The sequence below is a fragment of the Chelon labrosus genome (genome assembly GCF_963514085.1).
Source record: "Chelon labrosus genome assembly, chromosome: 14".
Taxonomy (NCBI): Eukaryota; Metazoa; Chordata; class Actinopteri; order Mugiliformes; family Mugilidae; genus Chelon; species Chelon labrosus.
The window spans coordinates 21,164,365-21,179,117 of NC_140347.1; the positions used below are offsets into that span (position 1 = coordinate 21,164,365).

Sequence of the window (14,753 nt, forward strand, 5' to 3'; positions counted from 1 at the left end):
AGAGAGAGCGAGGGGAGAGAAGTCTGTCAGATAAGAAAAGACATGGAGGTAAAAGTTCGAGAAGTGACCCGGAGACTCGCGCTTCATTCGTTTCCCATCTTCTTTCCATGCCGTGTCATGACTGCTGTGTCACAAAGGGGACGGAGACACACTTCCTCTTTTGTTTATTCAGGAATGTGGGACGTCCTGACAAGCCGACTTTTCATTGACAGCACACAGCTGAGAATTCTCCTTTCTCTGAACCTCTCCTCGGTGCGGCTGTGTTTCTACTCTATTATCTGTGTTATCAGGCGACCAGGCCTCACAGAGACAGGCAGCATGCTGGGAAACGCAAACCAGAGATCCCTGTCGTACTCCAGAGAAACTCTTAAACTGTATCTGAAGTCAAAACACCAACAAAACCTGGAGAAGTAGATGAAAGAGGTTTTACTGAGTATAACAAGGTCTTCAGGGGGGCTTTTTAATCTATAAACCTGGAGCAAATCATGCACAGCCTAAGAAATCATCTCAGAGCTACAGTTTCAGTTTATTTACCAAGTCAAAGTTTGGAACGTACACCGTGGATGTGCTGGCCTCTTATGAGAAAAGTAATCCTGGGAGAGATTACAAGAAACCAACTCAGCATCTAGGAACTCATAACATGAATCTGAGAGCGGACAAACAGGATGTCAGCGACAGAAACATCCTATTCCTGCTTAGACGCCCTTTTTCAGTCCTGCAGATATGCCACACAATGACTTGAAACAACAGCTGGGAGGAAAACACCATTGTGTTGTTGATCCTCTGGTTTCCTTTGAAACAAGAAAGGAGCCCACACTGAGAAATTCAAGAGTAGGTGGCTGTGACTGACTGAGGTATATTTACCTCAGAAAACTCAAGAGATACTGAAACCTGACCAGTTCTCAGACAAAAAATACATATTATAAGGATTATGCAGTGGTGTAAATAAAGTAAGCATAGACTATCTCATAAAAAGGAACCACAACAGACGCTTAACTTCAAAATTGTGATTTCAAGGATATAAATGGGTCATGTTCACTTTTAAGCTTACCGATAAAGCACCTCACAGGGAGGACAAACTGTGTCAGTCACACCTGAATGTGGGTGTTACGTCACTGACTAATTCATGTTAACGTGATGAAACACACACACATACTGGCGGCTAACTGGGAGGGCTGGTTCTACAGTTTCACTGTCAGCTTTCAGGTCATGTCGCTGCCCAAGGGTAAAAGAAAAGGAAAACTAAAAGAGAGAGGGAGTGAGAGAAAAGCCTCTAAAAGGGAGAGGGGGAGAGTTCACACTCACAATGGCACCTCATATATTGAGAGACGTGCACGCATAGAGAGGTTAGGTGCTAAAGATCACAGTTTAAACACACGATTTTTATGACTTCTCAGCAAGATAATTGGGACTCATTTGAACCTAATTTGAGCCTAATTGGGTTGTTTTACAGGGTGAGTCGGCAGAGTGACTAAGACAGCGTGCCTTCTTAGGAACACGATTTACTGAACAGATGCGGGAAGCCGGTCCTTGGATTTGATACAACATGCAAATCAAAACCAAGCCAACCCCCTGTTAAAGTTCTTATGAATCTTACGGTGACTCAGTAACCTATCGGACAGGTTTAGGCCGACAGGCTGGGTGGTAACCAAGTCGGGAAATTAATGTGGTATTTGAAACTGGTAATAAATACTTGGTTCTAGTAGCTTTGAGATATCCAGTCATAATGTTATCCAGTGAACTACTTTAGCTCGCGTGCTAAACACCGACATATTTGCCGGGGCATGCTCCCTGAGCTTTTCTCGTTTTCTCTACACTGCGCCTCTCATTTTTTCTTGATGTTTTTTTCTCAGGCTTGAACACAGTTTCACTTAAGACTTTTACTGAACAGGGAAACAAATTAACAAGCTTATAACTGCTTGCTTGTCAAGTAGCCAGCTCATTACCTGAATTGCTTACAGAACAAAGTTCACACCATTCAGAGGGCATATTTGTACTACAGAGTCACTATCTCTCAGTAGTATGCAAACTATTTGTCTGGCCCTTTATACTCTTAACAGAGTCATTGAAATAAAATGAAAAATAATGATGTTGCTGACAAACCAGCTTTTTCCATTTTGGAGTCTTTGGCATTATGTTCCGGCAAAGGTCAGCATCGCAACGATGGGTTGCTGGTTGGCCGAACGGAACACTCAAGATTTTATAGAAATGCACTTAATGTTCTTAGCAAGTAAATGGTCGCAGCTGTGCTGGAATTTGCTGGAGCATATAACCAAGCCTTTAAGGTAGAAAGGGGATTGAGGCGTCCAGCGTTTTGGCCAGGCAGTCAATTCAGAAAAGTCAGAAATTGGGCCCAGTTCAAAATCTTACTGGTCTCTGGCACGCATGGCTAAAAAACAAACACAACAGATTGTGTAAGGGTAAAGGATTAAGTCACTCTGGCAGCAGACACGTGCCAGAACCAGTTGTCCCTGCTCAGCTCATGTTTTTTTACTACTTTTTATTACCCTGCATTAGTGTACAAGTGTCTGTCCATATGCATGAAATGACCGTACCACTATTGCCAAGATCACTCAATTCAGCAGTAATGTCGAAACTGCAAGTTGTACATAATATTGATGAAACCATAAAAGGGAGAGACTTTATATAAAATGGGAACACCTAATGAGAACTTAACTCCACTGTACTCCACAGATTTTCTGCTGATCTTGAAATGTTACAAGTAGAAAAATGTGTTGATGTCAGCCCAAATTTGATAATTTCTCTTTCTACGACGGTGTAACTGCGCCCTGTGGCTAGTTTATTGTGTCTTTATGTGCCGAGTTTGAAACACTGTTCCTAAAAGCCACTGGCAGCTAAAAGGCCAGAGCAATGTGTGAGGGGTCTGCTAAAGGTCAACGAGCATTGTTGGAGTAAAAATCTTCATCAGTTCATCTGGTTGGTGTCAAAGCAACATTTCTCTGCATCGCTTGGCCACCTTGTCTTAATGTCATAGAGCTATACTCTGTGTCTAATGCGAGCGCTCTGTAACAGCATCAAATTTCAGGCAGTGTTTGACTGGAACTGAGCTCCGGACCGCCAAAATTAAATGCAGACGCTGAGAAGTCTGGAAATACAAATCTCGAGTTTTCTTTTGTTTCTTCTGAACAGGAGCTTTTGCTCTCCTCACTCTTTACGGCACAACCCTGCCCAAGTAAACACACACACACACACACACACACGGCCTACATTCACAAAAGAAAAGGAGTGGGGGGTTGGTCAGCCGTGTCAATGCACAAGAAATTCAATTAAGCAGGCAGCGGGATGGCTCCAAACCCAACCTACTTTGAGTTCAATATGCCCTCCAACAGTCCCCACCACTCCACTCCCAAGCTTCCCAGCCAACCCCTTACCACCATTCAGCCACTCCCCCAACACTGGGCCCCGTGCCGGGCTCCCTTTCATTCACTCCTCTCCCACTGCCTCTTTTGCTTCCAAAGAAATGGAAATCTTCAAACTTCGCTTTAGCTGAAACGATGATAAAATGTAACATTTGACCGAAAACGTATGAAGCCCAAGCGTGTAGCTGATAGAAGTTATTAGTTTTACACACTCCAGCCTCATTCCATCTTTCTTCTCCTCCTACTCTACTTCTTCCTGTCTGTTCCTGGCAACCAGACAGATGCCGTTCATTTAGCACTTGAGTGGCAATCCTCTAGCTTGTCTCCTAAATGCCCAGGGGAGCCACTGGCATTTGGACAGCATTAAATAAAGCCACTCGGCAGACCTCACACCACGACCAGATCTGACCTCACGACATGGCCACTCCACTCGGATTTCAAACCAGCCAACTGAGTAAATCTGTCCTGGTGAAGAAGAAGAAGACCCCTTTCTTTCTCGTCTGGCACGTAGGAGCTAGTGTCAGCCAGAGGGCAGTTAAATTTCCTTTCTGAGAAAGGTTTTGAGAATTATTTATTGAGAGGAGCAATGAAACACCTGTTTGATCTTCAGAGTAATCCAGCTCGTGTCACAGTAAATTAGGATCAGTGTAGTACTGCTTTGTTTTTGATTTTATCAAACGCTATATTAGGTAATGTCTAGTGCAAATTTGTTACTGAAAGGTCTGTGATGCTCAGCTTTGTTTATGAATAGATCGCATCAATCTCATTACCAGTGCACAGATTTTAACAATGAAACAGTACACCTCCCGTGTACAGAAACGCAAGCCAGCATATCTGTAAATTTATTATCAGTGATGAAGTCTTTCACTTCTAGCAAAACAGGGGCTTAGAGACACAGAAGGGCACTGCAGACACAATATTGATGTTACATAATGACAGCCAAACACTACCCAAAATGTTGTAGCGTGTTTGTTTCCAGATTAAGGTCTCCCTCATGCATGCTTCCATCCTTTTTTGTCTGCTACGTTCACGGTTTTCACGGCACACGATTTTAGGAATGTCTGATGGATAACATGTGACCTGTGTGATCTGATTTGAAGCTGCTTGCTTTGAGCCCCTACACACTGCTGCTGCTGCTGTTGCTGTTGTTGTTGCCCTGTCCTCGCAAATCAGGGCAGAATAAAAATAAAAGTTTCAGCTAGACGGAGGATTTTTTTCCCCCGCTATGTACCAGAGTTTATTCCCCTTTCCGAACAGATCACAGAGGGTTATGAGCCCGTGCGCTCGCTAGAGGCTTAGTGTCCTCCTGTCCTGTTCCATCATGGCATTTTCATCCTCACATGCAGCTTTCAGCCACGTATTTAGGTCTTAAAGCAGGGACATTGATTTCTGGTCCCACGCCAAACATTTCAAAAGGGCCCTAAGCTGACATGAGTACTCTTCTACAAGTATAAACAATATTCAGCAAACAACTCTCTCTCTCTATATATATATATATATATGTAATTGAGATGCCTCTAAAAGCTATTAAGATAAGACCTCCTCCTTGAGTAGCGCAAGTGCAGTGACCTAAATCAGTGCAGACTCAAGCGATGGGTTCGTGTGGGACTGAAACGGCCACTTATGGATGCTGTGTGTGCATCTGTGTGTCATAATCACCCCAATCGAGACATTACAGTGAGGTTAAGCCAAGACCCCACCCTCCCAGTTAATCCTTCACAGCAATGGTGATCAGCGTATGTTGTCAGAGAAATCACACGCACATAGTAATTACACCATCTGACTGTGTCTATCGATGAGGCATTGTAACAGGCAGGTATGTGGCCAGTTGAACAGAATATGGCCAAAAGCTTTTATTTTAGAACTTCATTGGCCTGATTGGTTGGACTCTGGGACGTGTTAAGTGTGCATGCAGATTACGATTCCCCATGTTTCCAAGGGGTTTCCACAGCGTATGTACTCACCATTGAGTCCATTGGGGATGCTCCTGTGATGGTGTGGTGCTGACAGGTCATCCATGGACCTCCTCATCTTACTGTTCTCTGAGGGCTTGTGTATGTGGTTGTGATTGTGGTGGTCTGGGCTGCCGGCACTACCCGTACTGGACGTGCTACTCCCATCCCCAACATCCCTGACAGTGCCGGTGCCTCCGTTCAGGTTGGTCAAACTGGACTGACTGTCTATGGAGCTCCTGGACCCTGCCCCATTCCTCTCCTCGTCCAACATGAGGATGATCTCCTTCAGTTCAGAGTTCTCCCTCAACACGGTCTCCTGGTTGGCCTCCAGCTCCTTCAGCTTCATCATGTAGGTGCCAACCTCCTTCCACATGGCGCTGGCAGTGTAGCGGCCAAAGCGTTGCCACTCCCGGGACAGCTTCTTGCCCTTCTGCCTGTCGTCGTCCAGGAAGCAGCAAAGCTCCCTGAGCTCATGGTTGTCATCCTGCAGCTTCTGATTGATCTCCTTCAGGCTCCGGATTTCGTGGAGGTGCACCTGCAGCCGTCGGTTGATGTCTTTCATCAGGTTGCCGTGCTCGATCATCAAGTTCATTTTCTCGCTGTCAACCCTCCTTAATTTCCTGACCAGGTCCTCTTTACTGCACCGCAGCAGCTCCTCGTCCGTCTGTTGGCTCAGGTCATCCTTCGGCCCCTCGGACGGATTCTTAGCCATGACTCCCTTGGCTCTGTCTCAGTTCGTTTAAACAGTCGGCTTTAAATCAGCTATCAAAACTCATTTAACCTCATCTCAATTGCGAAATTGTGTTAAAATAAGAATGCATTGTCCAAAATCCGAGACTGCCGTCATGCCCTAATCTCCGACAGGCCGATAATGAAAGGGAAAATATTAATGTGATGCTATGGCAACCCGTGCACGGACTGAACTCCCTCACTAATCTGGCTACAGAAAAGCCTTTGTCAATCTGGGAAACAATTGCTGGTACTCACATTCCGTCAACAACGAACACATTTCAATCGATTAACAAAGATTTCCAATCAGGATCTAGTCCCGGGCACAGAGTCCTGTCAGCAAGGCACACCGCGTCCCATCGCAATGTGCGCCGTCTTCGCTGGACATCACTCCATTCAAATGATGGAAAACTAAAAACAGCCTGGTATCTGTATGGAAATCAATCTAAAAAAATGAAAAAATAAAACTAAAAACAGCTTATGTTGTAGTAAACGCGGTACCTGTGGGCTACACTCTTTACCGCTCTCGGACGCGTTTTTACCGTCAACAACAATCCACGGTAAACCTCTTTACTGAAGCCGTGCGTTGGTGGACCAAGGGCTCAGCCTTTTCCACTCAGCCAGCTCGGAATTAGCAGCGGGCACCCCCTCCTCCTTCTCCTCCTTCTTGTCCAAACACTCGAGTTTGAAATCATTCAAGAGGATTTCGACCAAGACGGCCAATCAAGACGTGGGAGAGGAGTGGGCAGCAGGTAGATGAAAAGTGCGTCGGAGAAGCACACCGCACAGACTCAGCCCTCTTAAAGGGACAGTACGGAGAAACTCGGGACAACAGAAACGCTCCAAAAATATTAGCCATTTGAAAATATAATAACAGGTCACTTTTAAAAGAATTTTAAAATGAAATGGCATAAAAGGCAGTGGTCCACATTAAAAACTAAGAAATAATAATTTGAACCAACTTTGACTGCATGAAAACAACCAGTTCAAATTCAACCAATAGCAGCTTCTGAGTGAGAAATGAAAATTGTAGTTTAACAGGTGCCCGTGGAATTCCTTGACAAGGTCACAGCGCCCTCTTGTGTTTACTGACAGCATTGGCCAAAATCATGATTTGCAGGTTGAAAGCATGAATAATGTTGACATGTATCACTGCGCAGCAAACAGAACACAGCCTAAAAGCACACTGTATTTCATTTGGATGTTTGTTTTATTTAAGTAACATGTCATATTCATAATTAGCGTTGCAGGCACAAAACATTTCTGTGTGTTCAGTAAAGTAGTTACACAAAACAAAAAAATCGCTTCATATAAATTCATAGGCTATTGTATTAGAACGGAAAAATAAAATCCTATACCTCTATTAGGCCTTTCGTAAGTAACAAAAATTAAACTGTGAATATACGAAATATTTAATTATACATATTTAACAATTCATTAACAGTAGTCCATTTTTAGTGTTTAAAAATCAGAGAAGCAGTTAAGCAGTATAAGCCACAACCCAAACTCACCAATTGCACAATTATTATATCCTTGTACGCTATGTTACTTTATGATCATTTATTTATTGTACTTCCTGTGCCGGACAGAGCACAGCACTCCACTCTTCGGCCTGAGGGTGCCTGTGTCCAGGATATCCAAGGACTGCCCCGGGAGAAGGGTGAAGTCAAACCTCTGGAGCAGCTTAGCCATCACAACTTTAGCCTCCATCTGAAAACACATTGCCAGTCAATCAGTGTGAGGTTGTATGTGTTTTATGTCTATGTATTTATTGATTTATTTAGGCACGCACTAACCTGAGCAAAGTTCTGTCCCAGGCATGAGCGTGGACCGAGGGCAAAAGGGTAGTAGCAGTAATAGGGCCTTATAAAACACATAAGAGGCAACTTGAGTCACAATGCACAATGATGGGATCCTGTCTAAGGATAGGTCTGCTGCTTACTTTGGAGCATCTGGGTGAAATCTGTCTGGATCAAATGTCAGTGGGTCCTTGAAGAATTTTTCCATTCTCCCAGTCACATAGGTGCTGAACTGAATTTCAGAAAAAGAAAAATCACATTTTGATAGTAGGTAACTGAAATGCTTAACAAGTGATCTAAAACAAAGTGTAGTTTCTTAGGTTTTTAGTAATGTCAGTTATTGTCCTTAATACATTTAAAACAGACAAGAAGACAATTTCTTCTTCAGACCTACAAACACAATCAAAAGCAAATGACTCACAAAAGCAGTGAATCCCCCAGGTAAGTGGATACCATCAATAATGATGTCATCCACAATGTCACGGGATGTGCCTGGAGCTGTTGGGTAAATTCTCAGGGTCTCTTTCAGCACCTGGGGGAAGGTTACAATGTTGGTAAGCATGCTGGTAGCATTTTAACCTCATTCAGCTGTTGTTTAGCTTTCAACACTCTCATATATTTTAGAGTAATTTCCAGCCACAACAGGAAGTTATTTTCAGCTAAAAGCTCAGATAAACCCACTTTACACTATCTGTCCAGTACAAAGCGCCAAACAACAAATAGTGGTTTGCAGCTAGCGGCTAACTTTAGGAGGAGAATTTGGTTAGCTACTGAAAACCTGATGCAATATGTAAATATTTTATTCATTTATTCATCTTCTGTTACCACTTGTCCTGTTAAGGGTCGCAGGGTCTGCTGGAGCCTATCCCAGCTGTCATCGGGCGAGAGGCGGGGTACACCCTGGACAGGTCGCCAGTCTATCGCAGGGCTAACACAGAGAGACAGACAACCATTCACACATGCACATGCACACCTACGGCCAATTTAGAATCACCAATTAACCTAATGAGCATGTCTTTGGACAGTGGGAGGAAGCCAGAGTACCCGGAGAGAACCCACATAGACACAGGGAGAGCATGCAAACTCCACACAGAAAGGCCCAGTCAGCCCATGGTTTCGAACCCAGAACCTTCTAGCTGTGAGGCATCAGTGCTAACCACCACACCACTGTGCCGCCCTTATGTAAATATTTTTTGTGCCATATTTACTTTCATATCGTTTATCTTGTCTACCTTATTCTATTTCTTGTATTGCTGTAACACCCTAATTAAAGTCCTATCTAAATAAAGTCCTATCTTATCTTATTTCTGCAATCACGAAAATTGGATGTACCATTGCCAGGTTGCCTTGCCAGAAACATGGGTTGGTTACTCCATAAATGATTAAATAAACAAAGTATGCTTAAACCTAAATTCAGAGAAAATTTGAATATTTGAATAGTCTGAAATCGTGCAATTCCTCATAAGATAACTAGCCTTGTGGGCAAACTACAAAATTTATGAAAAGACAAACACAAAACTGGGCAGGTAGACTTCCAGGATGCTCACAACTACACTAAAATATTGGCTGCCTCACACATGTGACAGCTATCAGTCTATTCTGCCTTGGCTAATGTGCAGGACCGCATGACGGAGGTTTATCTTCTGATAAAAAACACACCCAGACCCAGTTAAACTGGGCGCATACCTGGTCTTCCAGTGTGTTATGGTATGATGAGACCAAGATTAAATGATTTAGACAAAACTGTAAAAGGTGTGTTTAGCACAATGACAACACATTATTAGCAAAAGAACAGCATAGACACGGTAAAGTGTGATAGTCACAGCATTGTGTTTTGTGGCTGTTTTTCTAGAGCTGGAACGGGCTTTAGAGAATCACGAATAGCTTGAGACTACCAACTGATTTTGGCACAGGACCTTCTGGTTGTTTAGAGAGCTGGAAATGAAGAGTACTTTCACCTTTCACCATGAAAATGATTTAAAGCAATTCAACCCCAATCCATAACAAAAGAATGGCTTCAGCTATAAAATATTAATGTTTGGTAATGGCCAATCCAGAGCCCAAACCTGAATCCTATAGATAACCTGTGGGAGGACATGAACAAGGCCGTGTACAGGAGATGCCCTGATACCGTTTGACAGACCTGGAACATCTGTGCAAATACGAGCAAGACGTTATATTCCACAGTTGAGATGTTCCAAGCAAAGCACTATAATGAAATCACTCATGGTGCGTCAACTCTTAAATATTTGGTCAAACCTGCTGGTTTAACATTTAACAGGGGGACTCACACTTTTTATGTCCACTGTAACGGCGAATACATGAATGAACATGAGAGTAAACTTAAGTGTAACTTTTTGCATAATCGTGGCATATACCTGTGACAGATAGATCAATTGGCCCAGGTCATCATAGGTTATTTCCTGTTTCATCCCAATGACATCATCAACCTCCTTCTTAACTCTGAAAAATAAAAAAAATTAAACGACTGAAGAAGCCTTCATTCACTACCTATACTTTAGATTGCCATGCACACCATTATTATTTCTTACTTCTCCAGTATATCAGGATGTCTTGCCAGTTCCATGATGCAAAAAGCCAGTTGATTGGCAGTTGTTTCTTGCCCTGAAATGTGGTACGGCAAAACTGAATCAGAACTTTACTATAAAAAGAGCAATAACACACAGCACACACTTATGTAGATGTATTCTTCTTCTATGAACAAAAAAAGTGTGCATTAAAGGACCAGTTCACTATAAAACACAACAGAATGTCTATCACAAATGGCACCCTTTATTCAGCAGTTTTTGTCCATGTAGATACTGACTCACCCGCAATGAAGAATGTCACAAAATTGTCCAACATTAACTCGTCATCTTCTTTAGACATGTTTTCCTCTAGAATAACAAGATGGAAAAAAGCATTTGTCTTATTTCCATTACTTGCAAACATGTTCTGTGTATTTTTTACAATCTTTGTTATTTTAATCTCAATGCTTAGTCATTTGAGACATTTAAACATTCGTCTAATTAAATGCTTCTTTTGGGATCCTTACCTTTGCTGGCAGCTTTGATGATTTGCGTGAGAATGTCCTTGGGGACATCTTCGCCGTTTTGCATGGCAGTCTTTCTGTCATGGATCCACTGAGCTCCAGTTGTGCGCAGCAGGCGGCACGCTTCTCTCACTTCATTAATGAATGGTCTGTTCTTTGGATTGAACTGAAATTGGAGATTAAAGATTAAATGTCACGCTTGTTAATACGGGTTTTGCAACACATATTCCACAATAACCAACATATATATATATATATCAAGGTTTTGTAAGTATTACCTCATGAAAAGCATCTCTAATACAGTACACCATCCCTTTCAGACATGTCTCAATGGCTTTAGGAAAAGGTGATTTATTTATCAAGAGATCTAAATCCACTCCAAAAGCAACCTGAATGTCATAAAAGAAACATGTTAGAACATGATTACAGATAAACAATATGTTGGATAAAGACTTCTGCAGAGGAACTTGCAAAACTGACTATAGCACAATACCTTAGCAATAACATCTAGAGTAACACAGTTGACAAGCTGGAGCATGTTGGCTTCGGACTCACTATCAGCAATATCTGTGAGTTTATTCATTAGTTTCTCTGCCCTCTCATTGAAGGTGCCCATTAGACCTCTCAGGTATCTGGAAGTGGTTATAGTTTGGACAAAGGAACAGTACCAGTAAAGCCCCTGAGATTTTTGTAATTAGACAAAGTTGCACAAAAAAATGGAAGTAAACTAAAGACAATATTCCCACAATCAGAAAAGGATCTAAAATGATTATCCAAAGACAAAACTGTAACAAATGCCTTTGTTTCAGCTTTGTTTAGATATATCATGACCTGGATGTGTCTGTGAAGGTTCCCAGCCATCCAGGTCATTGTATATCCAAAAAGCATTTAAGAAAGGCAACTAGATTTGTAGAGTTTCTTGAAGATGGTGCGCTAACTAACCATTAACGGACACAGTCATGCCAGTTTCTGGTCGTTACAGAAACAAGTCAAGCAAGCTTTCTGATGGGCTACACCCACAGATGCTCCTATATAAACTTCAGCTTCCCACCAGTCACTTAGAACTGAAGAAGCTAATTGGATGACTGGCAAAACACCTTCAAGAAACTCTACATGTCCAGCTGCCTTTCTTAACAGCTTTGTGGACATGACCTTGATGACTGAGAACCTTCACAGACATCTACAATGACTGCAGACACTGGATATGAAATAAAGATTAAGCAGATTCTTTCTTTTAGTGATAACTGAGTAACTCACAAGCTGCTAAACGCAGGGTCCATTATCCGGCGCTGTTTATACCATTGCTCATGATCCCGTGCTGTTATCAGGCCATTGCCTAGGAACCTTGGAGAGAGACCAATCAGAAAATATTTTCAGAGTAAGGATGAAGCTAAATGATTTGACACTGAAAAGCAGTGATGATTTTTACTCAGTTAAGCTAACAATACACTGCAGGGGGGGACTGGGACAAAAAATCTTTGGACCACATTTGATAACACACAATTCCCGGCATGCCTGATGGCCAGTCCATCCCTGATACACTGAAGGATGTGGTATATTATACAATTATGCCACTTCAATAATGCAACTAATCTGAATCACAACGTGAACTTTCTTCTTACTGCTGAATGCATGTCAAGCCATGGTGTATAAAGCAGGTACAATAAAGTGATTCTGACAGTATGATGAATTACCTTTGACCAAATAGGTTGAAGAGTCGCTTGCAGAGGAATTTATCTTTGGGGTACTTTGGGGACATCAGGACTTCCTTAAACCACAACCGTTAGACATTGAAAGGTGTTTGACTGTAGCAGCGTTCTTTTACATTTTACCAAAATAAAGGCTGGGCTGGGCTATTATTTGTTTGCTTAGGACTGCTATCAAGCACATCCATCTTAATCCCAGTGCACTTATACCTACTTTTATGTGCAATGCTTATGCAACAATGGGCTTACCTTGGTCGCCTCTGGACAGCTCACACAAGTGAAAACGTAGTGCAGAATATTTGTCCTGTAAACAGGCCCATATTTCTCGGCCCTATGAATGAGAGAATATTAGTATTAATAAGCTTTAAAAGAAAGTGGTTCACCTATTACATACTCAAGTCTGATAACTTAAAGTGAATGTAGTGGTGGTCGAAACTAACTACTACTTAATGCATATAACGGACGTATCCAAAACCTGTGGTGATTTTAAACTTACCATTCCAGGAACTTGTCGTGTATATTTCCACCATTTCTCATTACACGCAGAAACGTTGGTGAATGTCCGAGGAAAAAACTGAGTTTAACAAAAAAACAAACAAAAAAACACAAAAAAAAAAACAAAGTCAGCCAACATGTTTTAGCTCACAATTACCTAAAGTTTATATCCCCATCGACTACGACCCGCTTTCCTCACCTGTCTCTCGGTGGCCCTGGAATGTGGTCATATTTCATATGAATGCGTTTGATGTACAGGCAGTAGCCGAGAAACGCCAGTAGAAGTAGAAAGAAAAGAATCACGGCCCCTTTAGCAGCCAGACTCAAAAGCATGTTAAAAACTCCCATATTGGTAACTCACGTCCTGCGTAGAGCTGCTCGCAACCACAGTTAATGGTTCACACTGAGCGGAAACCTCAGCGTCTGTGCAGCGGAGCCAATACGGAAGTGCCAAAATGAGTTCATCGAGTGGGAGCGAAAGGGAGCAAATCCCCATAGACCCCCATGTTAAAATGCCGAACTTTACAGCAACGTTAATATGTTTACAGCCTCGTACAAAAAACGGATTTGGTCTCAATAGCTTATTCGACTTTCACGACAACATTACGGGGGTGAATTCATCCGTATAATATCACATTACAGAAAAGACCCAGACATGACATTAGACTCTAGATGTTGAAATGTTAGTCGTGTACTGGCGACTCTAGTATAGTTTGCGGACTCAAACGATGGGTTCGTGTGGGACTGAAACGGACACTTACGGATACTGTGTGTGCATCTGTGAGTCATAATCACCCCAATCGAGACATTACAGTGAGGGGATACTCCTGAGATGGTGTGGTGCTGACAGGTCATCCATGGACCTCCTCATCTTACTGTTCTCTGAGGGCTTGTGTATGTGGTTGTGATTGTGGTGGTCTGGGTTGCCAGCACTACCCGTACTGGACGTGCTACTCCCGTCCCCAACATCCCTGACAGTCCTGGTGCCCCCGTTCAGGTTGGTCAAACTGGACTGACTGTCTATGGAGCTCCTGGACCCTGCCCCATTCCTCTCCTCGTCCAATATGAGGATGATCTCCTTCAGTTCAGAGTTCTCCCTCAGCACAGTCTCCTGGTTGGCCTCCAGCTCCTTCAGCTTCATCATGTGCCCAGTGTTCCTGACTGTCGTCGTCCAGGAAGCATGCAAAGCTCCCTGAGCTCATGGTTGTCGTCCTGCAGCTTCTGACTGATCTCCTTCAGGCTCCGGATTTCGTGTAGGTGCACCTGCAGCCGTCGGTTGATGTCTTTCATCAGGTTAAACCAGACTCATTTAACAAAACTCATTTAACCTCATCTCAGTTGCGAAATTGTGTTAAAATAAGAATACATTGTCCAAAATCCGAGAGTGCCATCATGCCCTAATCTCCGACAGGCCGATAATGAAAGGGAAAATATTAATGTGATGCTATGCCAACCCGTGCACGGACTGAACTCCCTCACTAATCTGGTTACAGAAAAACCTTTGTCAATCTGGGAAAACAATTGCTGGGACTCACACTCCGTCAACAACGGCCAATCAAGACGTGGGAGAGGTGTGGGCAGCAGGTAGATGAAAAGTGCGCTGGAGAAGCACACCGCACAGACTCAGCCCTCTTAAA

At 42.8% G+C, this 14,753-nt stretch overlaps 2 protein-coding genes across 10 annotated transcripts in view; both read right to left on the reverse strand.

Moving 5' to 3' along the window:
• The window catches only part of LOC311499447 (coiled-coil domain-containing protein 85C-B-like), a 42,946-nt gene extending 36,013 nt beyond the window's left edge, over positions 1-6,933 (reverse strand). For all 8 annotated transcript variants that reach the window (XM_084560425.1, XM_084560424.1, XM_084560423.1 and 5 more), the window contains exon 1: positions 5,345-6,933. In XM_084560425.1, coding sequence (XP_084416551.1) covers positions 5,345-6,047 — 703 coding nt within the window. In that variant the 5' untranslated portion in view covers positions 6,048-6,933. The remainder of the gene's footprint in view (positions 1-5,344) is intronic.
• A 285-nt stretch (positions 6,934-7,218) lies between these two features.
• Positions 7,219-14,723, reverse strand: LOC311499328 (cholesterol 24-hydroxylase-like). 2 transcript variants are annotated; one of them, XM_084560279.1, is made up of 15 exons: positions 13,878-14,723; positions 13,118-13,195; positions 12,871-12,952; positions 12,610-12,683; positions 12,173-12,259; positions 11,409-11,547; positions 11,194-11,304; positions 10,919-11,081; positions 10,695-10,760; positions 10,416-10,488; positions 10,242-10,326; positions 8,285-8,395; positions 8,007-8,095; positions 7,861-7,927; positions 7,219-7,774 (listed from the first exon to the last, which is right to left on the reverse strand). In XM_084560279.1, the coding sequence occupies exons 1-15, from the start codon at positions 13,892-13,894 to the stop codon at positions 7,625-7,627; spliced, it is 1,392 nt and encodes a 463-aa protein (XP_084416405.1). In that variant the 5' UTR covers positions 13,895-14,723; the 3' UTR covers positions 7,219-7,624. The 2 variants fall into 2 exon arrangements, with proteins under 2 accessions (XP_084416405.1, XP_084416404.1); XM_084560278.1 differs by having other exon boundaries at positions 13,316-14,723.
• Positions 14,724-14,753: the final 30 nt, after the last annotated feature.